Below are 25,385 nucleotides of genomic sequence, written 5' to 3' on the forward strand. Positions count from 1 at the left end.
TCCATTAGGACACAGCTCAGTCTGTTCCCTCCATAAATAAGGTTTTCTTCTCCTGTGCTCTGGGTGTTAAATGGGCCTAATGGCTGCTCTGTCACCGTTCGGGCTCTGTGTCCTCACAACAGGACTATTGATCCAGGTTCATACATCAATATGTATTCAAACAAAGCTCCATGTTCCCTAATGGTGGCATCAAAGTATCTGGAGTGTGTTTTGAATGACTCATTTTATGAAAGGAGAGGAGGGGTCAGAGGAGGAGGGTTTGTTAGTTTACAGGTTGTCTTTGTGGCGTAGGATAATAAAAATGAATGACACCTACACGATCCCGACTGATATCTTTTCGTAATAGTCCAGTTGGACTTGTGGGAGCGACAAATCTGTTGGTGTCCGACATCGGAGCCTGATGTTCTGTAATACGACCAACTCACAGCTGTATGTGTTGGCCAAAGGTATGTTTACTGCATATGCTGTACTGTATTCATCAGTGCGTAGAAATACGGATACGTTGGTGGCGTAAAGTAGCCTGGAGCATTCCGCATTTTTCTTTTGTGAGTAATTACTCGGAACTCGTGTCCAGCTTGTGTACTACTCCGAAATTGGTTAACCAAATATCCACATCAAAAACACATTTAAATGTCCAACAATACTTCACAACAAATCGACAGACGCTATGACTGAGCATATTTTATATATAATGTATATGAATATATGTATACATATACACATATATACCAATATATGTATATATGTGTATATGTATATCTATATACATATATATACTATTACACATACATGTATATACATATACACATATACATATACATGTATATGTATACATATATATTCATATATATTATATCTCAAATATGCTCAGTCATAGTGTCTGTCGTCTGTCGAGGCGTTACCACCCAGTGTTAACTCCTCTTTAGGTCAGTGCTTTATTACTAACCCACTTTTCACTTCCTGCCCTAAGCCTTTGTATCACTGACACTGTGGAAGTGGGAGTGTGCACAGGTATGCATGGATTAGACTAATCCTATTGGTTGATAATCAGCTGTGAGAACCAGCTCTAAGGAAACTCGCCCCGGCCACCCATGCCCTGAGCCCTCAGTAAAGCTCTCATCAATGATGACCCAGCAGGTTGGTACAACTTAATTTCCACTGCATTGTCATCATGGTAAGAATTTAGTTTGAGGTCAAATGTAAAAACGTAATATTGATGAACTCAATTTGTCAATCATTTTCTCCACTGTTTCCGTTGTCAAAGTTAAGTTAAGTTAATTTACAATTTTGAAATAATGTTCCAATTCAGATCAGTAAAAATGTGAAAAAGGGAAAACATTGGGACAATACTACAAATGTGTGGGCCACAAGTCTCAGCTCATCAGGAAGAGAAAGGTTCAAATTAAAAGAATTCCACATTTTCTGATCCACAGCTCATGAGCAGACAAACACTTGTTACGTCCAAAAAAAGAGTTATACCTTTAGACAAGGAGCAAAGAACGATTCTCATAACATGATAGAAGTCATTCAAGGCTAAGGAGTCAGGACTTAACGTGTCACAGCTGATCTGGGATGTGACATTTGAAGTGTGAGGTTTAATTACCAGCAATGAAAGAAGCAAAACTCGGGGATGAACAGAATGAACTAATGTGAAAAAGTCCAAACAATACAGATCAACAACAACCTTAAATAAGAACACAGACACAAACGGCACAAAAGTTCAAACAGACAAAAACAGGTTTGTGTGGTTTGTATGAAGAATTACATGAAAATATAGACATATAACATTAGACATTCTCTCTGAAATTATCTAGATTAAACTGGTAAATTATCATGAAACTAAATATTGTAAACATGAGCACGACAATATGTGTGTGTGTGTAGAGAGAACACTATGTCCTACCTGGAGGCATCCTGACTGGAGAACTTTGCTGCCCCCTTTCTGCCAGCAGTGACCAGTAGGTTTAGCTCGATTTTTTAAAGGCCATCACTGTGCTGATGGAGCTGGTTAAAAACAAAAACAAATGGTAAACATTAAAATTATTTTAAATATTGGCTGTCTGCTTTTCATTTTTTTATGACTATCATCTTTTCCTGGGTCCCGCTGTAGCTTAAAGCTTTATTTCCTTTTTCTACATTTGATATGATATTAGAAATGTTTGCCCCCAATCTAAGCTAATTCCTGACCAAAGTGCTCATTTTCTTTTTTATTTAAAAGTAAAATATATTGCATTTTATAAACACTAAAAAAACATCAAGGCTTACTTTTAGTTGCTCACCACACATTTCAGTGATTAATTAGACAGAAGGGTGTCCTTTTTAAATGAAGTTTTAATTTAGATTTTCCTTTAGTGTTGATTCTAGCAAGCTTGATGACATCTGATGTTTCTCTGAAATATTTCACCATAAATACATCCCTGTAAAAGCTAGCAGGCGTGTAATGCTGAATGAAAACGTTCCCAGAAATAGAACACGAGGCAGAACAACAGCAGCAGCGAACTCTGCTGCTCATGTGCTCTGAGAGAACAAACTGTTTCACACACAGCATTCACGGCACGGTACTGCTGTTATCAACCTGTAAATGAAGTTCAATGAGTTCAACACAACAACAGCATTCTGACATGTTGTCCATCCCAGAGGTCAGGTTAAATTGATCACATTCAGACAAACTCACTGTTTCAATAAAGCTGTGTGAAGTTATCAACATATCAGGAAACCTCACCTCATCCTGGAGTAGAGGTCTGTGTTTCTGGACCCCCTGCTCCTGGTTCAGTGTTCCAAGGCCTTTTCAGGATGGATTAATGGCAGGTACATAGTCCCATCATTCTAGTGGATTCCAGAAAAAAAGGTTGACAACAGTTGAATGGATGGATCTGATTATTCAGCCTGTATTTGATCAAAGGTAATTATTTCATTCCACTAAGGAAGGAGTGACACGCAAGGAGTGACAAAAGTGATCAGAGATGAGATTGTACAATTATTATTATTTTTAAGAACAAAACGGCATCAGAAACATCACACGACCTAGAACAGGTACGTGATGAGCTGAGATCCAAAACACCGGTTCAGTAGAACACTTTCACAGTTCTGCTGGATGGCTTTTTTTCCAAGCTCGTCATCATGGTGATATACTGCCTCCTTGTGGACACTGATTATCGGTTACCAAAACTAAACACTGCACGTCTACCTGTCGTGGATCAATAGATGAAGTGGAGAATCTCAGTTTCTTATTAGGTCCATCTTCACTTTGACATTGAAATAAGCAGACTCAGTCTCTGTTTCCTTATATATATATATATATATATATATATATATTTTATATTGTTTTAATTTATTATTTAAACTTTATTCAATGTTGATATTATGGCACAGTGAAATAGTCATCATCATAGTGGAGAGAAGAAGAAAAAAATGATTATGGTCTAATATTCACCTGTTGACTCCCTGCTCCCTCCTCAAAGACTCTGGAATACATACTATACAAAGGCCAGGCTAAAGTGAGCTACCAACACTGAAAACATTCAAATATATTTACAGTATATGTATATGTGTATGTGTATATAAGTTTAATAATGAATTAGTGTTGGTTTTAGCAGATTTTGAATCGGTAGATTACCACCTCAGACTGTCCATAAAACCAGAGCAGCATATGCAAAGAAATGGATATATCCATCAATAATGGATATTATTGATGTAGCTCCGGACAGGAAGTTGGATTGTAAAGTGTGTTTTATAGGCCTGTTTAAATGGGACAGAGATGAGTCTTCCTCCTCTAATCCAGCATGTACCGGCCTCTATCTCCAGAGCAAATAAAAATAATGTTTTATATTCATCTGGAGAGACTGTGAGCCTGTTTGATTTAAAACCAGGCTAATCTCCGCAGGACTCTGACAGCCCTCCAACCCGGGGGATAAGAGGAAATGAAGGTGAAGGATGTTTTTGATCCCCTGATTGGATTAACCCCAAGTTCGTGTTACTGTTCAGAAGAGCTGAGGTGATAAGTTCAAGAATTTCCCACCATCCCTGTCTGTCAAATATGCACGTGTCTCTTCCTGATCTTATCATGTGATGTCTTCTGTGCAAAGTCCTGCATGTGACAACTATTGTGGACGTTCCTTTTGGAAAGCTGCCCCTTCATTATCATCCTCAGCTGCTGCCACCTGTTTACAGCCAGCTAAATGTCAGAGATCATGGCTGGATCCAGCCTTTTTTGGGCTGGATTAGAGACAAACTGATCGATGTTCATCACACGGTCTAGAGACATTGCAACTCAAGTTTTACTGCACAGCATTAAGGAAGCTAGCATTCTTAAAAATATATATATTACGGGATAAAAATTAAAGCCAGGATGTAAGGATCAGTTTGCCAACAGGGGGCGTAAATTAGTGGAAATTCTAACTAAATAATTCATAGTTTCATGTTCTAGTTTCAAGACTTTTCTAACTTATTTGTTTTAGACACAAAAGCCTTCCACTCATGAGTGGAGAGCATGTGATTGACAGTTAGCAAAGACCAACAGGAGCCTGGCACGGCTGAAGTTAGGAGGATTCACTGCAGAGATTGTCCTTCTGACATGTTTGTTTCAGTGTCAGAGACTAAGATGATCAACACCAAAGACACTGTGTGTCTGTGTGTGTCAGTGAAGCCAAGTCTTTGCTGCTAATGAGTTTGTCACATCTCACAGATGAGGGCACCTTCACTAATTAACACCAGACCACGTCCTCCGTCCTTGCCACTGTCTGTTGACTCACAGTCCTGGCTGTGAACAGACCTCTGTGGTCTTATCAGTGTCTCCTCTCTGGACATGAGAGGGACATTTAAATGGACTCATGAGACACAGCAGCAGAAGAAAGCGACGCCGGAAGAGAAATGATCTCGACTCTGACTACAGACAGACAGAGAGAGAGAGAGAGAGAGACATCAAGGTCTGATGGAGCAGATTGTTTTTGAAAGAGAACTGATTATGAATGGAGCCAGTGATGAAGGACTGTCAATTGCACGGGTGAGAGAGATTGAACCAAATAATTATTATTATTAACTATGGTTTTGTTTTTTTATTAAATACTCTGCTATCATATTTGGCAGGTTTGACACATTTTCTATGGATAAAACAAAGGCTATCAAACGCCAAAGTTCCAAGACACAGTGATGAGCAACTCCTGTTGCCATTACTAATGACCGGAACTCTCCTCCACCCTCTGTGATCGGTGTGTAATATTCCCGTTTTAGCCTTCACCCTCCCACAGCTGTAACGTTTTCACCTCCGGCAGACGTTATTGTCGTCACGATCATTAGTGCAGAGAAAAGTGATTTTTCCTGCAGTGTGCCACGGGGAACGCGTTCCATCTGTTTGCAGGGACTCTAATGATCTGGATTGGGAACACTCATTAGTTGGCACTTGTAGTATCACCACGAGACACTGATGAATAATTATCCTTTAACTCACGGACAGTGAAAGTTATTAAAGGAAATTACGAGAAGTGAAGAGAAAAATGAAGTTCGTGTGTAAAGATAGTTGATCCAAGCCCCGAATAAAAGAAAAAAAAAAGAATTATCAATAGTGTCTGTTTTTTAATCTGTTAAAGTTCAGTGTTCCAAAAATATTGAGTGCTTTAAATGAGAGCAATATAATATGTGACATTAAAGCCATTTAAGCGCTGATGTTGTCTGACCTATTGATCCTTTTCTAAAAGTTATAGAGAACATTAAAGCTGGGTTAAGAGTTCTCTCAAAAAGTTTAAACAATGTCCTCTTTGACAAATGTTTGGATGAGCTGCTTTATGCTTTAAAAGTTCTTCACTTTACAGGAACCATACCAATAGCACTGATGTGCTTCTAGAGTTTCCTTAATTTCTAAAAAAAAATTCATCTCATTACATATCTCATTATTTTACACGCAGCAGTAGGCCTGTAAAAATAATGAAGAATTAATCTTAGTGTCACTGGAATATGGAGTTTGTGCTGTAAATCACCCTACACTCTGGATACCTTTTGTTTCTGAAAAAATATGCCTCAACTGTTGTCTTTCTGGACCTTTTAAAGCTGGACTTTTTAGGGAGCAGGAGAACCACGACCCTTTTTCTTGCTGTTTTAATATTGTTTCTTCAAATGCTTTAGTTTTATGCTTTAGTTATTTAAAGAACATAGAAAGACTTTAAACCAGTTGAGACTCTTATTTAATGTTTCTGGTCAGTGAGAGTTAGAGTGCTTTATAGGATGCCAGAGGATGGACATGACGTCAGGTCTGTCTTTCTTCCTTCTGTCACCAGAGATAATTGGTTTCATCACACTCACCTGTGTGGCCTGTGACTTCCTGTTCTTCGGCCTCACTCGTCTCACCCGGTGCCCTGAACTGTTAAATAAACTCCTTGCACCTCACTGTTGCTCCACTTTGGTTCCTGCCCCGTCCTCGACCGCCCCTAAACGTGACAGAACATGTACAACTTCAGCCTAGAGAACATTTATATCACAATAGCTGCCAACCAACCAATCTGTCCTCATTGAACTGCATTTGAAACCCTAACCCATCAAATCAGACCATCATAATGATTTACAAGTTGATGACCTGCATTCACAGTCTGACCCTATTCCATGCCAAGTGCGACCCCAGTGACCCCCACAGAGACTGAGATCCATAAAGTGACGATCCATCCAAAGACTGTGTGACACCAGCTAATAAAACACTCACACAGTGTGTGTGTGTGTGTTTATCAGGAAAAGAAAACATGATGTCTCTGAAATCAATACAAGATGGAAAGAGGTGGAGATGTAGAATTAAATGATTTGTAGAAAATGTCATCGGTCCCAGCTCTGCAGATTGGAAAGACTGCGTTCTTCAAATTTATGACGAGCTGACAGGATCATAGACTTAATTTAAATGCACCATACATCAAACAGGGCAGAGGAAGAATGTTCAGCTACACCTCGGTTTCCTATCCATCATGTACTCCTCACCTTTACAGGAAACAATGACTTTCATCTGTACTGATAAGTTCAATAAGTCAGGTCAATCTTTCTGTTCAAATTAGCATTAGCCTATCTGGTGGCTAATACACAAGGATGAACACTGTAGTGATGATGAAACCATAATTTAAGGTCTTGTTTTGTTGCCATCCTTCATCATATTCATTATAGTTTTCTATATCAAACAGCTCCCTGTAAAATACTCCTTCCACTTTCCTAACACACTCTTCTAACTCGCTGGCACCTTTTCAAACCTATCCTTTATCACCCTAACCTTCTGCACCAGCTCCTAACCAAATCATTTTTACCAAACAGTTACGGGTCTTTTGCTCCTGCCTTACTGTCCAACCAACAGCCTTTCCTATTTGCATTGTATTTTTTAGAAATTAAACTAATGTATTAAAATTCTACGATTTACAGTCATAGCAGCAGATCTTATACTTTTATAGTACTTAGGCTTTAATAGGTTTAGGCTGCACAGTGTGATTATTAATAAAAGTGAAGCATGTCATAAAGATATATCAACAATGTGGAGCAATACTACTACTGCAGCACTATGCAATAATAATAATAATAATAATAATAATAATAATAATGCACCATCATGTCATTCTAGTGAAGGGAGAAACAGAACTGGTCAATAAAGCCTGTGCTTTAATGCACCACTGCTCAGACCACAGCTCAGATGCCGTGTTCATTTATTTGTAAGCACAGAACAAACGGAAACGACCAGTGAGCCGAGACTAACATTTGTCTTAATAACTGTAAATCAACTGACCCACAGTACAGGCCAGGCAAATTAAGTTGATTTGTAAAGAGTGTGTGTGTGTTTGTGTATGTGTGTTTTCAAAACACATTAAGTCCATTGTAATGTGCGTAAGAACAGATTTCAATAGCATTTCTGTCTAAGACAACGTGTCGACATCATTCAGAGACAATGACAGGCAGATGAAATGCAAATGTGTCTTGTTGACATTTCCTCCAATCAGAGAATGAATGAGGTTTGAATCAGAGTCCTGTTGACACTGTGGTGAAGTGTGTGTGTGTGAGTCAGTCTGTAATTTGCACTTACACAGTTTATAATCACAGGATGTCGTATTTCTTAAACCACATATACAAGAATATACAAAATAAAACAATAATAAGGTAGTATAATAATATATATAATATATAATATAATATATAATGTTTGGACATAAATACTATTCAATAATCCTGCACTGTAATTCTTTAATTCTTCAATAATAATTTCCAGTTTGATTCACCAAATTTGCTGCAAAAACGACTGGACAGAAAGTGTATACAATAGTAAAAAAAAACATGTGTTACCACAAAGGTCTAATGTAACGTAAAATATAGACAGAAGGCAAAAATAGGTAAAACAAATTGCAGACTGTCAAGAAGGTGTGTACTGACAGCCTACCTCCATTCAAGATTTTTACATACATGTTTAATATGATAAGTAAGTATAGGTAAGAATTTTAAAATATATATAAAACTCACCTAGTAGTGGTGAGTCTCTGCTCGTTCTCTCTGCCCTTTCCCCACCGCCTGCACGTACGTAGTGTGTTGTCATGCCATACAGTGATGCCTGAGGTGAGGACGCCCTCATCAGGCCTCTGAAGGTAAGGGTTAGAGGGCACCTGTACAGTCCAGCATTCCTGAGCAGCCTGATGAAGTCCAGTCTGCAGGAGTGTTCAGAGTCCAGCCGAGGTCAGGTGTTACGTGCAGTCCCAGAAGCCTTAGCTGTCAGCCCCCTCCACCTCAGTACCTGTAATGATAAAAGGCTGCAGAGGTGAAGGATTCTTCCTGAATTCTATTATTATTTCCTTTGTCTTTACTGTGTTGAAGATGAAGAAAATAAGAATTTCAATCTTCTCTTATTGGGCTTTAACTCTAAGTAGAATAGAGTAGGAGTGTTAGAAAGAAGCAGAAAGTCATGAGAAAAAAAAAAATTTTAAACTAAAAATCCAAGCTTAAAGTTGTGTCTTGGGTTGGAGTCTATTGCTTTGAGTGTGAAACTCCAATTGGTGAGTACAGAAATTCTAGAATTTCTATATTTAAGATAATATAAATATATCGTCCATCATTCTAAACCCGCTGAAAAAAAATGTAATAGGAAGAGGAAAAAAAACAGACAAATAAAGCATAATGTTGTAAACAAAAAGGCGACATTTAGTACCAGTAGGTGGCAGCAATGCGAATTAAAATAATCCTTCCACATTATTTAGCCAAAGAAGAAGGACTGGGCAGATTGTGACACAGACAGATGATAAACTGTTTGTGTGAATGATGGGGGAGACAGAAACATTATCCTCTCAGTCTGCTGCTGCCGAGGAGCAGGAAAGCACAGCACTTCCGGCTGATGTGGAACCCGCGGTGCTGCTGCTTGGGGCCGGAGTGACAGCAGCTATACACCCGCTGCTCTATGTCAAACTGCTCATACAGGTAACCGATGTTGCTAAAGAAGCTAATACGTTACTAACCATCGCGTTAAGTAAAGACAAAAACGTACTTCATCAGTACTGTCTGTCAGGTAGACACTCAAACACCACATCAGTTACAGGTGTTCGAATCCAAAGCTTTTATAATTATAAAACTGCAGAATAAGACAAAGATAGATGGTGCAGAAGACTAGGGTTTGAATCCCTGGTTACCAAGACAATTGTGACACTTTACGAAACATTCGACTTTCTTAAAGACATGGACTACTTTCATCCACCAGTAAAAGTTCCTCACAGACCATTGTCCATGTCAGAATAGGCCAGAGGAGAACACCTGATGATGGTGCTCTTAGAGTACTGTTACACTTGGGAACAAAAGTATGTTTTTTTTCTGAAGACTAAAGACTAGTTTCGCCCAGCAGTTAAAATTCTTGGCACCTCAGAGTCCATGACAGAACAGATCAGAGGATAAGACCTCTGATAATGGTGCAGGGGAGCCAGGGATTTGAACCCAAGACATTCTGTTTTCTTGTAAAAGACTTGGAGTAGGTTCACCAAACAGTAAAACCTCCTGGTAGCCCATTGTCCAAGGCGTAATATCCCAGGGGTTAAGACTAATAATGATGGTGCAGAAGCCCAGGGTCCACCTGGTCATCCAAGGATCAAACCGTGGCCTTTATTATTATTTTTAAAAATACTGTTTTTTGCATGCAATGACTCACTTTTCTACAATATAATCATTGCATTTTTACAAACCCAACAAGTCTAAGTGAATTGAAAAGAAAATTAAAATAAATTATCTCCTTGATGTTTCCAGGTAGGACATGAACCTCTTCCACCATCTGTAGGTACCACCATGTTTGGTAGAAAAGTCTTATACTTACCTGGTTTCTTCTCCTATGGTGAGTTTGCTGTGATTTTCCCGTGAACCTTCTGTGTAAGTGAAACCTGAGGTTAAGCAGCTCACAAGAACTGTGTTTGGTTTCAGCACAGTACATTATCAAGGTGGATGGGAGGAGGGGACTCTTCAGAGGCCTCTCTCCTCGTCTCGTGTCCAGTGCCGTCTCCAGTGTGGTCAGGAGCAAAGTCAAGCAGGTGGGCATGTGGACGACACGGCTGTTCCAACAGCTACTGTTTCTGGTGACATAAAATATGATTAAATCTTTCTGGTATTTTAAGACTTTATCTAGGAAATTCGTGTGTTCATCCAGCAGGTGGCGCTTCTGTCCAAAAAGGATGAGCTTCAATCTTCACTCAGGAAAGTGGTTGAAGAGGTTAGAGACTAGTTGCATGTGACTTAATTCTTTTCAACTGATGAAATTATGAAGAATCCCAATTTTTTTTCCTAAGAAAATTTTTTTTTTTTAAAAAAAGGTGAAATCATTTTACCAAAATCTTTTTTTTCCAGACGACACATGAGATGATCATCCAGTGTTTGTCCAGAGTTGCCACTCATCCTTTTCATGGTAGGTGGTGAGGCAGCTGTAACAGGGCGCCATGTCACGGGGCTGGGGAGGGATGAGAAGAAATAAGAAAATGTATTAGACTACCACAGTACAAACAGGTGACCGCTCTCCTTTTAGTCATCTTGTCGTAGGTGAGAGCTGAATACAGATGTAGCTGCCACGTGATTGAAAAGCTATACATAGCAGTCAGATATTGTCATAATAACCTGCCTTATTTTCCTCTGACAGTGATGTCAGTGCGGTGTATGGCCCAGTTTATTGGCAGAGAGGCCAAGTACAGGTAAGACACTAATCAGGGCTCCGTGTTCAAATTCAGTAGTTTAGGCATAAATTTAAGTTTCTGTAATATTTCTTTTCTGCCTCTTACATTTTTTCGTCATAGTGCTGTGGTAAAATGTAAAAAAACAACAACAACCGTTTGTGTCTGTATTGCACACTAATATATGTGTCACAATTACAGTGGGTTGTTCGGGTGTATTTTAAACATTGTGAAGGAGGAAGGAGTCACAGGATTCTATGTGTAAGTTGTGTTATAACGTCTCTGCTATTGCAAAGAATATCTTCCTTCTAGAGCTTCACAGGTCAGAGCCTCAGTGTGTGTATGTGTGTGTGTGTATATGTGTGTGTGTTTGCAGTGGTCTGGTTCCTCATGTGCTGGGCGAGGTCCTCTTCCTGTGGTGTTGTAACCTCCTGTGTCATTTTATTAACACCTATGCTGCAGACGAAAATGTAAGTGTCTTTCCCTCACTGACAACTACAACTGACACCCTGTGAAGTAGTTCTTCATAATCTGTCTCCAAAAAAACTCTGAAAAACCCATCAGACTGATCTAAAACTGTGTCACTTTCAGTTCAGTCAGGCCTCAGCAATAAGAAGTTACACTAAGTTTGTGATGGGGGTAAGGCTCAGCACTGGTGTCACACTTTCACATCATCAGTGTCGGTTATTTCTCTGAAGATTAATGCAGAACTGCTTTTCTAGATCGCAGTAACAGTTCTGATGTCTCCGTTCATGTTGGTGGCAGATGTCATGGCCATCAACAACTGTGGGTGAGTCAGTCTGAACAGGATTGAATTCTCAACTGCTGTTACATAAAGTTATTACACAATGCTTTGATTGGTCATGAGGACCAGAGGAAGACAGACCTGTGGATAAATGTTGACATCCTGGTTTCACTGTGGTTGTCTGTGTTCGCTCTCCTCAGTCTGGCTGCAGGTCTTCCTCCCAACTCTCCCATCTTCAAGTCCTGGATGCACTGCTGGAATCACCTGAGCCAAAAGGTTAGTTGACTGTTCATCCTGTGGAAATACACTTCACTCGCCACACACTCAGCTCCACTCGAGCAAACCTCGTGGCACCAAAGGAAACAGAAGGACAAAACAAAACATACTTTCACTGAGAGGTCAGGGCACGTTCACACTTTCAGTTTACACCAAAGGAGAACATGAGACAATAAAGTCCCGGACTGATTAGATGACATCTGATGACATTCCACCTAGACTATCAAAATGATCTGAGAACAGTTTGTTCTTCCTCTTTTTTTCCATTCCTCTTATGCTGATATTACAAGTGTCTTAAGTTTTGTCTGAGGACCTACTCACCTTTCATGAACATAGTAGAACAGGTTTGTTTTGATTAAATCAAAACCATGTAAATCTAACTGGTGTTTCATCTGAGCCTCGTACTAAACCATAGGTTAACACCAGGTCTGAACTAAGTCAGTGTAACAATTTAGTTCATCACATCACTGTGACACTGTATGTCTCTGACCTTTGTCAGGGTCAACTCTTCAGGGGATCCAGCTTCTTTTTTCGCAGAGTGCCTTTGTCTCCGCTGCCAATAAGGGACAACTGACATCATCATCACTGTTGTCATCATCGTCGTCATTGTGCTGGAGTCTTTACTGGAAGAAGGAACAGCACCACCATCACCTGCATGTGATCCAAATGTGCCAATGGCTACAAAAACTTTTAGTTAACGGGCAGGTGTGTCTTGCTTACCTCATTTCCACATGAACTGCTATAACTGATGGGTACTAGAGTCATTTAGACCTCCACGTTACACTACTGCTTTGCTGCTCAGTGTCACAACACAGAACAGATAAGCTAGTTCCCCCTAAATAGGTTAAACATTAATATTGTTATGTTGACAAAGATGTGGACACAGCAGATCAGAGCATAAACTCCTCAGGATGGTTCACTGACATCATGAAGGGAGTCAGAACTCAGGGTGTTCCCTCCTGCAGTTACCTCAAAAACCTCCAGGGAAGCATTTGGTTGTGCTGCCCATTATGGCCATGTTTTACAGTCTGTGATCAGACTGCAATGTACCATGGGAAATATGACAGCAAACACTTCAAATTGTTACCTGTACATATGTAGCGACGTCTTAAATATTACTTTCATCTCTTTTTCAGAAAGTATTTTTGTTTTTATAAACAGACATGTAACATTTATATTGGTTAATAATGTTAGACAATTATGATTATTTAGTTTGTTCAAACACACTTAGGTTGTCTGTTCCATATTTTCCTGGCTGTAATTGGAATAAACTTTCTGCCTGCACTGTTTGCCTCTTGTTTACAACCTGGGATTGAGTCAAGGGATGAAAAGCCTCCTGAGAACCTGACTGAAAACTGGACATCCCTGCAGAAAGGATAAAGAAACATGTAGAAAACTGGTCAGTAAGGCTGCAGAGGCCGACTGGAACAACAAGAGTGCTAAAGTAATATCTGGTGTCTACTGTACCTTCTTTCTGCTGCCAACACCATGCTTCAGAGTGAAGCATGGTGTTGGCAGCAGTCAGATTCTCTAGAAGCATGAATACTTTTTTCACACAAAATCTTTCAAGTATCTGAGAGAAAGCTGAAAATGAAGTCTCACATGAATGGATGACTGAGTGATGACAATGACAGACATCAACCAGAGACTAAAAGCTGTAATGGAACAGAAGTTGGCTCTGCAATGACATGGTCTCATCGGTCTAACAAAGGTTCTGATGTTAAAACTTAAACTTTGTGTTTAAATAAAAACTTGATTTGCAACAGAGCTTTGTAAACTGTTTCTCACAAGACGACACGACACAATTAAGTGCAGAATAATTCATTGTCAAAGAGCAGAAAAAAAACAGCCACACTCCAGAGAGAACAGTGGTTTAAATAATGTACACCCACCTTCCCAGCTCAACCCCACACTCAAAATAAACATACACACTCATCTGCTTTAGCACTGCTTAGTAAAAACCACATGCATCTAGCATTACATCGATATTTTCTTCCTGATCATGATCACAACACACCATCTTAAAATTTCACTCACTCGCTGCCACATCAACGACACCAGGACACATGCTCTACTGTTTGGTGAGAACATCTAAAAGGCTCCACTGTGCTTTGATTAACATGTTCTAATGTGCTGCTGAGCTTCATCTACACACTGACAGACCTCAAATCTGAGCATGAAGACAATGAGAAGGAAAAATCTTCACGCTGAGCAGCCACCTCTGAGAAGCGTCTCCCTGTCAGAAACATCAGGCCAACAGTAAACAGTAGGAATGAGAATAAAATGATCAAAGTGAAGCTTGTGATAAATGTGGCAACTAAAAACCCTACAGTTTAATCATGTGGATGGCTGTGGGTAGAGATGTTGTCCTGCAGCCAAAAGGTTTCAATTCAATAAATAGGAAAAATAAATGCCAATTTGTCCACATTCTGACATTAAGCTAGTCCTAGATATATTAAATATATTAAAATGGGACATCCTAACTCACCAACTGAAGATCATGACATCATTGCGACTCTCTGAGACAAACCCATCAGATGAGTTCAAATGGTCAATTATTGTCTTCAGTTGACTGGGCCAAAACCTAATCTGAATAAAGTGATTTCATCATAAATGTGATCTTTTCATATTTTCACACTGAGACCTCAAAGAGTATTAGCTTCCACTGTCACAGCTCAGAGTAAAGATGGAACATATAAGTCCAGACTAGTCACCAAAACAGCATTTAAGAATAAATGTGGCAAAAAAAAACAAAACGCTCTTCTTGAGAATAAAAACGTAATAAAACATCATGTACATTCATTTAAAATGACAGCATTTTGGATATTGTGTGGACCGGAAATGTTGAGTCCTGTACTCCTAGATTTAACAGAATCTTAACACGACCTTCAGCAACGTCAAATTTAACCCAGGAAAACACCAATAGAGCTAAGACGAAAAAAATATGAACCCCTGCCTTATTACATATAAAATCAGAAAGGCCTTTGCACATCAGATAAGTGTGTGTGTCGTGCCATTTGTAAAAACTAATTTCCTAAACTGTAATGTGTTTCTCTGGACCCATCTGCACCGACTGTATTCTTCAATCATTTAGTAAGTGTTCAAGCTTCCTTGTGAGGGACTCAAAGAGAAATACCACACCAGAATATTTGGTCCAACATATAACAATTAATCACAACTGCCCTGGTTGTTTTTTTAAGTCCACAGCAGCTGTTTTGAAGCATAACTCTGGAGGCAGACAGAGCGAGTCCCACGACCCGTAACATGCTCAAAATATCATTATGTGTTGTGCAACCTAGTAGTTCCTTACAAGAACCTCATGTCAATAAATTACTACAGGACATGTTAGCAATAGTCTGTAGTCAACTGTAAAAACACTTGGTTTTAAGTAGTCTTGCTCTGTAATTATTAAGTAAAACATTGCACATTGGTGTTCTGTAAGAAACCACCTTATGTTGCATAGTATTTATATTATTTTGAGGATGTTCACAGGAAAAAAAGCAAAATATAACCATCTACACTGCGTTTCACCTTTGCACCAATGCTTTGGCAAACATCCAGACATTTTAATCTAAACCATAATGTAAATGTTTTTTTCTTATTTCCACTGAATGTTCTTGCAAATCTTATGAAAATCTACAATAACTCAAAATGGCTTCCTTCTAACATTAAGGAACATCATTTGCTCAAAGTGACATTGAGCACATAGCTGGTGATGTGCAAAGGCCTTAAATAAAAAATATGTAATAAAATCTAATTTTTAAAAAATAAAAAATGGTAATGTCATCTGAATATGCATCTTATTTTTTCCCCAATTAGGCACTAGATTTTCTTACAGCTGGTCAACCTAACCATAAGACATCGAAGTCTAAGCAAATGTCTTCATTCTGTTGACCTTGTGATTTTCTTACAGCTGGTCAACCTAACCAGCATTAGCATCAGTGAAGCCAAGCGTGGAATCATGTTTCCATTTCCTGTCCAGCCACAAACTGGAAGTCAGACACAAAGAAGGTGCTAAAGCTAAGTGATCATAGTGTAAAATGTGTAAAAGTTCCACAAAATGCATCATTCCCATATTCATACATTTAAAGGTTTTCGGAGCATCAGTCCATAAAAGGACATGTGGAAGCTGCAGGAAGTGACAGAAACAGTCTTTGGTTGGTTCCTCTTAAAGAGCACTTTACGCTCTTTTGGGAAATGACAAGAAAATTGTGGACAGAATCCCTGAAGACCACCGGACTCACTTCAAGTGATCGGCGAAACAATGTTTAAGTTGACAAGTCAACGTGGAGCAGTGAGTGGAGCGGATGTCCTGGTCCAGGTAAAACAAACTAGTGCTGGTTTGTAGGCAGGGAATGTAGATAATGCTGGTTTCAGGAGAGAGGACATCTCGCTACATTCACTGCTGGAGGAAAAGCTGGAGAAGAAGAATCACAATCACTTTATAATCCAACAGATGTGTTCCCAGGAAAAAGGAGGAAGTAGAGCGGTACCCTCGGAAGCATTGGGAAATAATTCAAACCTGCAGATAAAGAGAACGGCCGTCCTATGGTGGATGTGACAGATGAAACTGAGCCCCTTTGTTATTTGCAGGGTCCCGACTGACGAGACGCTCGTCAGTCAAGCATCATAGAGAACAAGAAGCGTTCTCTTTTAGTTTCTTCAGAAAGCAGGGGGCGCTGGGGAGATTTATTTGGGTTTGGGATGGGATGATGAATTAAAAAAAAGCCATTGAGAAGGTGCTCATCTCTTTCCTGACTTCATGTAGGATGGTATTGCTCCTCGAGCAGTCAGACCTTCAAAGCGTTTGTACGTGTAGTTGATGAAGACCCAGTCCTTGTTTTTCAGGTCAACCTCTGTCTGATTGGATACCTGTGTGTCTGCAGAAGAAAGGCCGTGTTAAAAACAACACATTTTAAAGCAATGGCATGAAATATGAAATGTGACAAAGAAGTTAAACCAGGAAGTGTACTTGTTGGCGTGAGAATGTCCGAGTCTGGGAACTCATCGAAGTGTGAGGTGTCATCAATGCTTTTTATTTCTATGGGAATGGCAGCAGGTCTCTCCCTGAACAACAGAAAAATCACATGAAGCTGTACTGTTTACAATAATCAGGTCCATTATAGCTGGACAGCTTAGCAAAGACCTAGCTGTTCTCTGCCAGAATAAGCCTTTAAAAACACTATCTGTCTGATCTCCTCACCTGTAATATCAGTCTTTAGTAACTAAGGAGAGGTTTCACATGCGGGTTACAGTGAACACTAGCTACCTGATATGGTCATAGTCCACGCCCTCGAAGAAAGGATTAGACTTGATCTCTTCGACACCTGTAGCACCAATCCTGTGTTCTTCCTCGCAGCAAAACCTTTAAAGAATTAAACACAACATAGTGATCACAAACTACTGCAACAAAACAGTGATTATAGTAGAAGGACACACGGGTGTAGCTCACCTGAGAATTAGGTCTTTGGCCTTTTCTGAAATGGGAACTTCAGGAGGAAAGATGAGAGTCTCTCTCCAGTTCATCACTTTCCTGTACGTCTCCTGAGGAGTCTCAGAGCAGAACGGGGGGTAACCTGCAGGTGACCAACAACAAAGGACATTTCTAGTACGTCTAGCCTTAACAGAAGCCTTTAGTTTTCAACAGGTTTTTCTTTGTGTGTGTGTCATTACCTATCAGCATCTCATACATGATGACACCCAGGCTCCACCAGTCACACAGCTTGTTGTATCCATTTTGCATGAAGACTTCTGGAGCGATGTAGTCTGGCGTTCCCACTGTGGAAAAAGCCTGATGGGGAAGTGTAAATAAGTGAGACCTCTAAATCTTAAGAGTAAATCAAAAAATGAATTTATCATCCCTTAGCACCTAGCAACTGTATACACACCATGTCAGTTTTTCATAAACAACAGGACAACAATCATAAGTAAAAAGTCAAAAAGATATGAAAAAGCTTCACACTATCGGGGTAATCGTGTGTACATTACAACTTACTAGCTGCCTCCTGTTTCTCTTCCATGTCTCTGCTTTCCTCTTGGAGTTCATGTTCTGAAAGGCTGAGGAGAAAATAAGAGTTAGTCTGTGACCTACTATTCCCTTTTCACCTTATTCTCTCTTTTTAATATAAACAGGGTTCATACACATTTTAACCAACAAAACTCCCCTAACTTGGCAGCAAGTTCCCATGATTGTTAGAATATATAGGAATTAAACTATTTAAAAAAAATACTACTAGTGTCAAAAAACAGGCCTAATGAAAGCAGGCGTGTCCAAACTCATTCCTCAAAGGGCTGTGTGGCTGGAGGTTTTTGCTTCAACCAACCAAGAGCACACAGTTTAACCAATCAGATGTCTGAAGACTGAGATCAGTCACGTCAGGTGTGCTGCCTCTTCATTGGAAAGAAAATCTGCAGCCAACTTGACCTTTTGTGCACTAGTTTACTACAGTGAACTTCCAAGACCTTTTTTTAGGCCTGGGAAATGACGTTTTTAAATTCCATGAATTTTCCGACAAACCTTGTATAAACAGCTGAGGTAGGAATTTTTTTAATATTTTTTTGTTTTACTTTGCTTGGTAAGGTCACTGGGCTGGCTGTGGTTCAGGTTTTTGTAGAACTCCGTGCGATGAGCTCTCTTCAGTCCTGTGCACAGACCAAAGTCAGACAGCTTTACATGACCCTGAAGAAACAAAACACACACTCTTAACACAGTTACAGACACAAAATTTCATCAAGCCATTCCACATTTTCCTCCTGCTGCAGTAGATGGATGTGGCACTGTTGTAGAATTGTATTTGTTGCCTTGATGTAAGTAATAGTCAATAATGTTGACAGTGTCTCACCCTGGAGTCTAGCAGCAAGTTGTCTGGTTTGATGTCTCTGTGGATGAAGCCCAGCTGGTGAATAGAATCTATGGCCAGCACTGTCTCTGCGATGTAGAACTGAGTGGCCTCTTCTGTCAATGTATCCTTCTTCATCAGCAGCGTCATCATGTCGCCTGCAGCACACACCACAGCCACACATAATCTAAGTCTGGCTTAGACCTTTGATCTACTCTTGTCCCTTTTGTTGTCCCCAGTAATGTCCAGTTCAAGCTAAATAATCTTTCTAAGCAGACATATACAATATCCACTGAACTTTAAATGATCTGTTTTTGATGATTATAATTGTCAAATGAGACATTAAGGACTTGCAGCACAATCGCATTTCAGCTTAGAAGTAGGATTTCTTTTACCTCCAGGCAGAAACTCCATGATGAGGTAAAGGTTCATCTTATCCTGGAAGCTGTAGAACATTTTAACCACCCAGAGACTGTCTGCCTCCACCAGAATATCACGCTCAGCACGAATGTGACCGACCTAACAACCAGACCAGGAGAACACAGCAACACAAGACAGGTCAAAAAATGCCACCACCAACAACAACAACAACAACAACAACAACAACCTTTCACTGTACTGGTGTATGTATTGAAACCTTACTTGTTCTTTTTCCAGCATATCAGCTTTGCGGAGGATCTTCATGGCATAAACATGACCTGTGTCTTTCTTCTGCACCAAACGCACCTGGAAAACAAAGGAAAATTCAGCTGACACACAATATAGAAGAAGAACTCTACATATACTGGCACTATGTGCATTCGTTTGTGCATTTAACCCATCGACATATTCCTGCACAGCAGTGGTCGCTAAAAGTGCCTGGGGAGCAAAGTATTTGGTGCGACACAAGATAGGAGTATTAATAAGATAAATAACATTTAATATTTAAATATTTATTTACTAAATATATAACATTTTACACTACAAGTATTTAATGGTCATGTCAAATTTCTATACCTCTCCAAAAGCTCCACGACCAATCACCTTCAAGGACTCAAAGTCATCCAGACCCAGTCGAGTTCGTTTTAGGCGAAGGAACTCTGTCTCTTTTCTTGCATGTTGAGAGCGTCTGATACGTTTCTGTACAAAACAAAACTTATTATGAAAACATCATCCATAACCAGAAGTCTCTCCAGTAATCTTACATTAAATTTTGCATAAATTAATGGACAGCGACAATGAAACTCTGCAGATTTGCATTTGTTACTCACCTCTTCATCCGCCAACCCCTCCTGATCCATCACTTTCTCCAACTTCTGTTGTCTGTAGAGCCACACATTAAACAAACTGGTTAGGGTTGAATTAAAATTTTACAAGACGATATCACGGTCAAACTTTATATCAAAGGCAACAGTAGATGATCAACATCTGTGACCTATTGTGTAAATTACTGATTTCCTAATGGACTTTGTAACTAGAGGAAGTGTTTTAGAGAGAAAAACAAACTTCCTTATCCAGCTTGACAGGACAAGTGTTGATCAAGCTATTATAAGATATGCAGACGTACACTACTGGTCAAAAGTTTCAGAACAGCCTAATTTTTCCAGTTATTTATTGCAATTCAAGTCGTGCAAATCCAACGAATAGCTTGAAATGGTACAAAGGTAAGTACTGAACAGCTAGAGGTTAAAAAAAAGGTTTAGTTACCTAAAACTGAAAAGTCATGTATATTTCAGAAATATACAAAAAGGCCATTTTCAGGGAACACAAAGTGGGTTAACAATTTGAAGCTGTTCTGCAGCAATGAAGGTTGAATCAGCTTTGAACGCTGGTGCTCCAACTTTTCTGGATTACTTAAAACTACCCCAGGAAAAAAGAACAAAATGGTAAGCTTGAAAACATGGAGTGGCCAGCACAGTCTCCAGACTTAAACCCCATGGAGCTGGTTTGGGATGAACTGGACAGAAGAGTAAAAGCCAAGCAACCTACAAAGGCCACACATTTATGGGAACTTCTGCAACAGACTTGGGAAGAACTTTCCCAAGAAGAAGAATATTTGATTTCTATTCTATAGAAAGAATGGCACGAGTGTGTTCAGCTGTTATATCTGCCAAAGGTGGCTATTCTAAAGGTTAAAATACATTTTGGTCTATATATTGATTTCATGGTTTCTTTTCAAATTGCTTATGTGTTCTATGCTTTCATTCCGGAGTGCAATGACAGAATAAACTGAATAATTTTCAGTTAAAAAAACTGGAAATAGTGTGGTGTTCTAAAACTTTTGACCGGTAATGTAGATAGGGATTGTTTTTAGCACAAATCTGTTTCGATCATGCAAATGTAATCAAAACAGATTTGAAATTGAAATGTAACATTTATGGCTTACAGGGGCCACAAGGGGCACTATTTATACACTCAGTGGTGACTGTGTGTCACAACCTCATACAACCATAGCTAAAAAAAACCTGAAAAATCCCCATTAGACTATCTTCAATCATGTTGTTGCAGTGCAGTAAGAAGTAGACATTACCTCATCTCTCTCTCCTCATGTTGTGCAATGAGGTTGCTATAGAAGTTTTCCAGCGTTACTTTGGCCATGGTGACCCGCTCCTTGGTGTGGTTACTCATGGAGGAGCACGAGCTCTGGCCGGTCATTGCCATGCTTTACCTGGAACACACACACACACACACACACAGACGATACAGTGAGTGGGCAGTGTGCTATTTTAACTCTCGTTATCGTTCTACATGACTGGAAAGTCTTGTCCACCCAGACAGGCCACTTCAACTAAGCATGACTGTATTACTGACAAGAAACAAGATAACGAAGAAGGATGGAGGAAGCAGCACTGAGCTTAACTGAAAAACCACTAGTGCGGAAAAAGAGGAAGGAAAGCTGTTGGCTCTGCTGTCTGAGCACAGTAATAACAATGTGACAGAACGTTTATGAAGAAATAATGATGAAATACAAGTTTTATGCAATGATAGCCGAACTCATACCCGTGTCTTACAACATACTGCGGTCAGCACAATCATGTACTACTGCAACATGACCAGAAATGGGTGGAGGCTCTAAGAAAAATAACAAAAAAGTTCACCCAGTCCTTGAAAATAAATATGATATAAATAGATGAATTTGTCATGTTTTGCAAAGCCTAAAATGATATAGTGCTTTAATAGCAGCTTTTTTCACACATAATGAAGATAATTATTTGTTTATTAAATATCTGACATTCAAAAGGGTTGTAAGATTACATGTTACAAATGAGTTTCAGGTCACACAGCCATTTCTAAAGGTAAATGTTTATTCATCTTAAGGAAATAACATTACAGGGCCTACAACTTAACTAGCAATAGTTTTCACAATGTGCTATTTCTAAACATAAACCGAAAAAGACCTGTGTACAGGCACGACAGCATCCAAGAACATCACCAGTATTAGGATTTATAAGATGAATCACACAACAGAAAACAAAACATGCAAAACCTCCTTGTTTTGCATGTATGTGATAAACCTGCCCCAGTCTCTGTTCTTTTTTTAAAACTGCTCTGTACTTGGCTAAAATCTAATTTGCTTTAAGCTGAACAAATGTGGATTTTACTGTCAGACATGTTTGATGTCAAACAGCTAAGGACTGTTGTCTTGAATAGCTTGAGAGTAAACATAGGCATAATTATTGTCACATTTAATAATTCCTCAGCCTGATTCTGTCTTTGTTATTTGACAATGATTGAAAAGTAAAAAAACTTAAATTTACAGCCATGATAGAAGACTGTCCCTCGGATCACTTGGTTAATGTGTTCAGACCAGATGTGAACTGTGTTTAAGTCTGTGCTTTGATTTTACATTCAAATACTGGGTGCAAACAGGTTGGCAGAGTTTGACTGGCTAAAAACCACAAATATTTGTTTAGAGAAATGACGTATGTCTCGATTAACATAAAGAGTGGAGAAATAAAATCTATGCACAACAGCATACACACTATATGGCTGGTTGTCATGTGATTAACAGTGTAAACAGGATGATGAGGAAGACAAACAATAAAAATAACTTGCAAAATTGATCAGCACAGAAGCATTAGAGATAAAACCAAAAACATTTGACTGGTTCAAAAGTTGTGGTTTAGCCATGTGTTTACAACAAGTTTGACAGAATAATAATGGAATGTTTTTACAAATGTTGTGAAGACATTGCAGCTTTTTTTAGCATTTGGTAGCTTGTTGAACTGTGACAGTTCCACAGTATTGACACAAAGCATTGACACTTGTTGTGAGTGAAATATTTGTAGTATAGTTTAAAACTATCTTACAAACAAGAGTATAACATTGCTATCTATATGGGGATGTCATGCAAACAAAACAAAGAACACCTAAAAATTCAAAAGTAAATTTACTTTCTCAAAAGTAAACAAACGGATTAAATGGATATGTGCAGCTAAAGGATAAGTTTTAAATAAATTGGTATGAAGTCAGCCACTGCAAATATAGGTTTTGACAAACCACTTTGTGCTAATTCTTACATGGAATTTGTCTTTCAATTTAAAGCAATGTTGTCATCATTTTTTAACTTTAGAAAACACTTAATAATATGGATATGGATAAATACTTCCCAGTCTACACTGTGACTGGGTGAGTTACAGTAAATAAAGTTTTGAAAAAGTAAGGAAACCAGCAAATCGGATAAAAAAACCTTGCTGACCTCAAGGACTAAAGTTGTCCTGTGATGCCCCTTAGTTTCACGACCCACCATTTAAGAATAACTGGTTTAGGGTGTAATTTGAAAAAGCCTACTGACAGCATATGAACAGTTTCTCTCTGGTGTCATGCTTTGACAATCCAAGTATCTAAACGTCAATTTTAAGTTTGTTCTGACACAAAAAAGCATAAATACAAACTTGACGTTTACATTAGATGTGTCTTTTTGTGCAGATGAAACTTGGTATTGAAGAAAAACAGGGTAAAAAATACAACCTTATAATCATGGCCATCTAATTACACTTGTGGTTTAGCTCGATGTGGCCTTGTGTTTTGATTACACTGTGCAGACTTTAAACGTGGCTTTTTCTCGTTGCACAAAATTAAAAAGCTTACAACGTGATGCTAACCGTTTAAAAACTCAACTCTGGTTGTTAGTCCTGTTTGGTTTCGTCTCAGATCCAATACATTAACCCAACCAACGCCAACACCACGAACCTTAACAAGTATTTCGGCTCAGCAGCAACGAGACCACCCAAATANNNNCGAGACAACCTAAATACAGTACAAACGTTACACGTTACGTCATGTCTCAATATACATTGTTTTTATTTTTCGTTCGTGTGTATCATGGCTGTACATTGCTTCTGATTTTGAGGTATAAAACAAAGCTTTATAAATAACTTAACCTGCTAACATTAGTTAGCGTTGTAGTTAGCTAATAAACTTCCCCGACTACGTAGAGTCAACGGAGAAAGACTTAAACTACACCGGGAACTACTTTAAAATTAAGAACGTCCCGTTTGGGATACAGCCCGGGTCACTGTCTTCAACTTGTTGTTGCTTTTATTTCGTAAAGCCTCGCCGGAAAACGTATCACATGCCCTCAAACTCTTGACGAGCTGAAGTTAACCAAGGCAAACAGCAATAGGAAAGTTAGCTCGTCAACATTAGCCACGTCTTTGCTAAATTACCTCTGCTCGCTACTTTTGAAATGTTGGTGCGAAGGGCAGAGCGTCTTCAAATGAGCTTCAGTTGGATTAGTATTCTAACATGATGTCTAAAACCCGCTCATTTTGCCAACGCTTTCTACGTTTCCCAGAGTTAGTCTTTGTTCGCTTACCTAGGTCGAAGGTGCGGTGTCTGTCTCTGTTTTTTCCTCTGGGTTTCACGGCGCGTGGCGTTAATGTCAAGTTATGCTCAATGGGCCACCTACTGGTCGCATTACTAAAATGCGGCAGCCGTAAACAAAATAATTAAATTACTACCTGGTAAATTGCCAAGTATATCCTTCAAGGAGGAAGAAATATTGTGAAGAGACTAAGCTCTTTTTTCCACAATACTCAGTAGCTTTCTGTCTGACACTACCAAAAGTTGGAAATTACCCCCGCCACCCCTCCAACAAAACCCCCCAAAAAACCAAAACAAAACTAATAAATTAAAACCAACGAAATATTTCTTTAAGTTCCTTATTAGAGTAAAATACAACTGAATAAAAAAGGACTTTATTTACCATTTGTGCAAAAACAAAAACACCCTACAGATAAAGCACATAGGAATGTTGGTGTGGCCAGCCAAGTCAGTTGTGGAAATATTTAAAATTGTAGTACTACTTTAAGAGAATAAAACCTAGTATTATTAGACTTAGTACTTAACACTGTGACAGGTACACCCTTCCTGTGAACACTTCTACTGTTGAGTGGTGCCAAAAAACTGGGA

General features: G+C 39.1%; 2 protein-coding genes across 4 annotated transcripts; one reads left to right on the forward strand and one right to left on the reverse strand.

Annotated features, from left to right (window-relative positions):
* Positions 1–8,816: 8,816 nt before the first annotated feature.
* LOC103384880 (mitochondrial carrier homolog 1) lies at positions 8,817–13,437 on the forward strand. 2 transcript variants are annotated; one of them, XM_008318572.2, is made up of 12 exons: positions 8,817–9,411; positions 10,225–10,309; positions 10,396–10,502; positions 10,622–10,681; positions 10,816–10,873; positions 11,102–11,153; positions 11,334–11,393; positions 11,509–11,602; positions 11,724–11,771; positions 11,855–11,922; positions 12,078–12,153; positions 12,653–13,437. In XM_008318572.2, the coding sequence occupies exons 1-12, from the start codon at positions 9,253–9,255 to the stop codon at positions 12,725–12,727; spliced, it is 942 nt and encodes a 313-aa protein (XP_008316794.1). In that variant the 5' UTR covers positions 8,817–9,252; the 3' UTR covers positions 12,728–13,437. The 2 variants fall into 2 exon arrangements, with proteins under 2 accessions (XP_008316794.1, XP_008316793.1); XM_008318571.2 differs by having other exon boundaries at positions 8,818–9,411; positions 10,619–10,681.
* A 521-nt stretch (positions 13,438–13,958) lies between these two features.
* Positions 13,959–24,918, reverse strand: LOC103384878 (serine/threonine-protein kinase 38). Of its 2 annotated transcripts, none has more exons than XM_008318570.3 (15): positions 24,790–24,918; positions 21,502–21,639; positions 20,243–20,294; positions 19,989–20,111; positions 19,635–19,718; positions 19,388–19,511; positions 18,996–19,150; positions 18,721–18,832; positions 18,149–18,210; positions 17,827–17,944; positions 17,606–17,729; positions 17,423–17,518; positions 17,126–17,220; positions 16,076–17,033; positions 13,959–16,000 (listed from the first exon to the last, which is right to left on the reverse strand). In XM_008318570.3, the coding sequence occupies exons 2-14, from the start codon at positions 21,630–21,632 to the stop codon at positions 16,897–16,899; spliced, it is 1,413 nt and encodes a 470-aa protein (XP_008316792.1). In that variant the 5' UTR covers positions 21,633–21,639; positions 24,790–24,918; the 3' UTR covers positions 13,959–16,000; positions 16,076–16,896. The 2 variants fall into 2 exon arrangements, with proteins under 2 accessions (XP_008316792.1, XP_024915030.1); XM_025059262.1 differs by lacking the exon at positions 24,790–24,918 and adding an exon at positions 24,641–24,775.
* Positions 24,919–25,385: the final 467 nt, after the last annotated feature.

This window comes from Cynoglossus semilaevis, chromosome 10, assembly GCF_000523025.1.
Source record: "Cynoglossus semilaevis isolate Cse_v1.0 chromosome 10, Cse_v1.0, whole genome shotgun sequence".
Classification (NCBI taxonomy): domain Eukaryota; kingdom Metazoa; phylum Chordata; class Actinopteri; order Pleuronectiformes; family Cynoglossidae; genus Cynoglossus; species Cynoglossus semilaevis.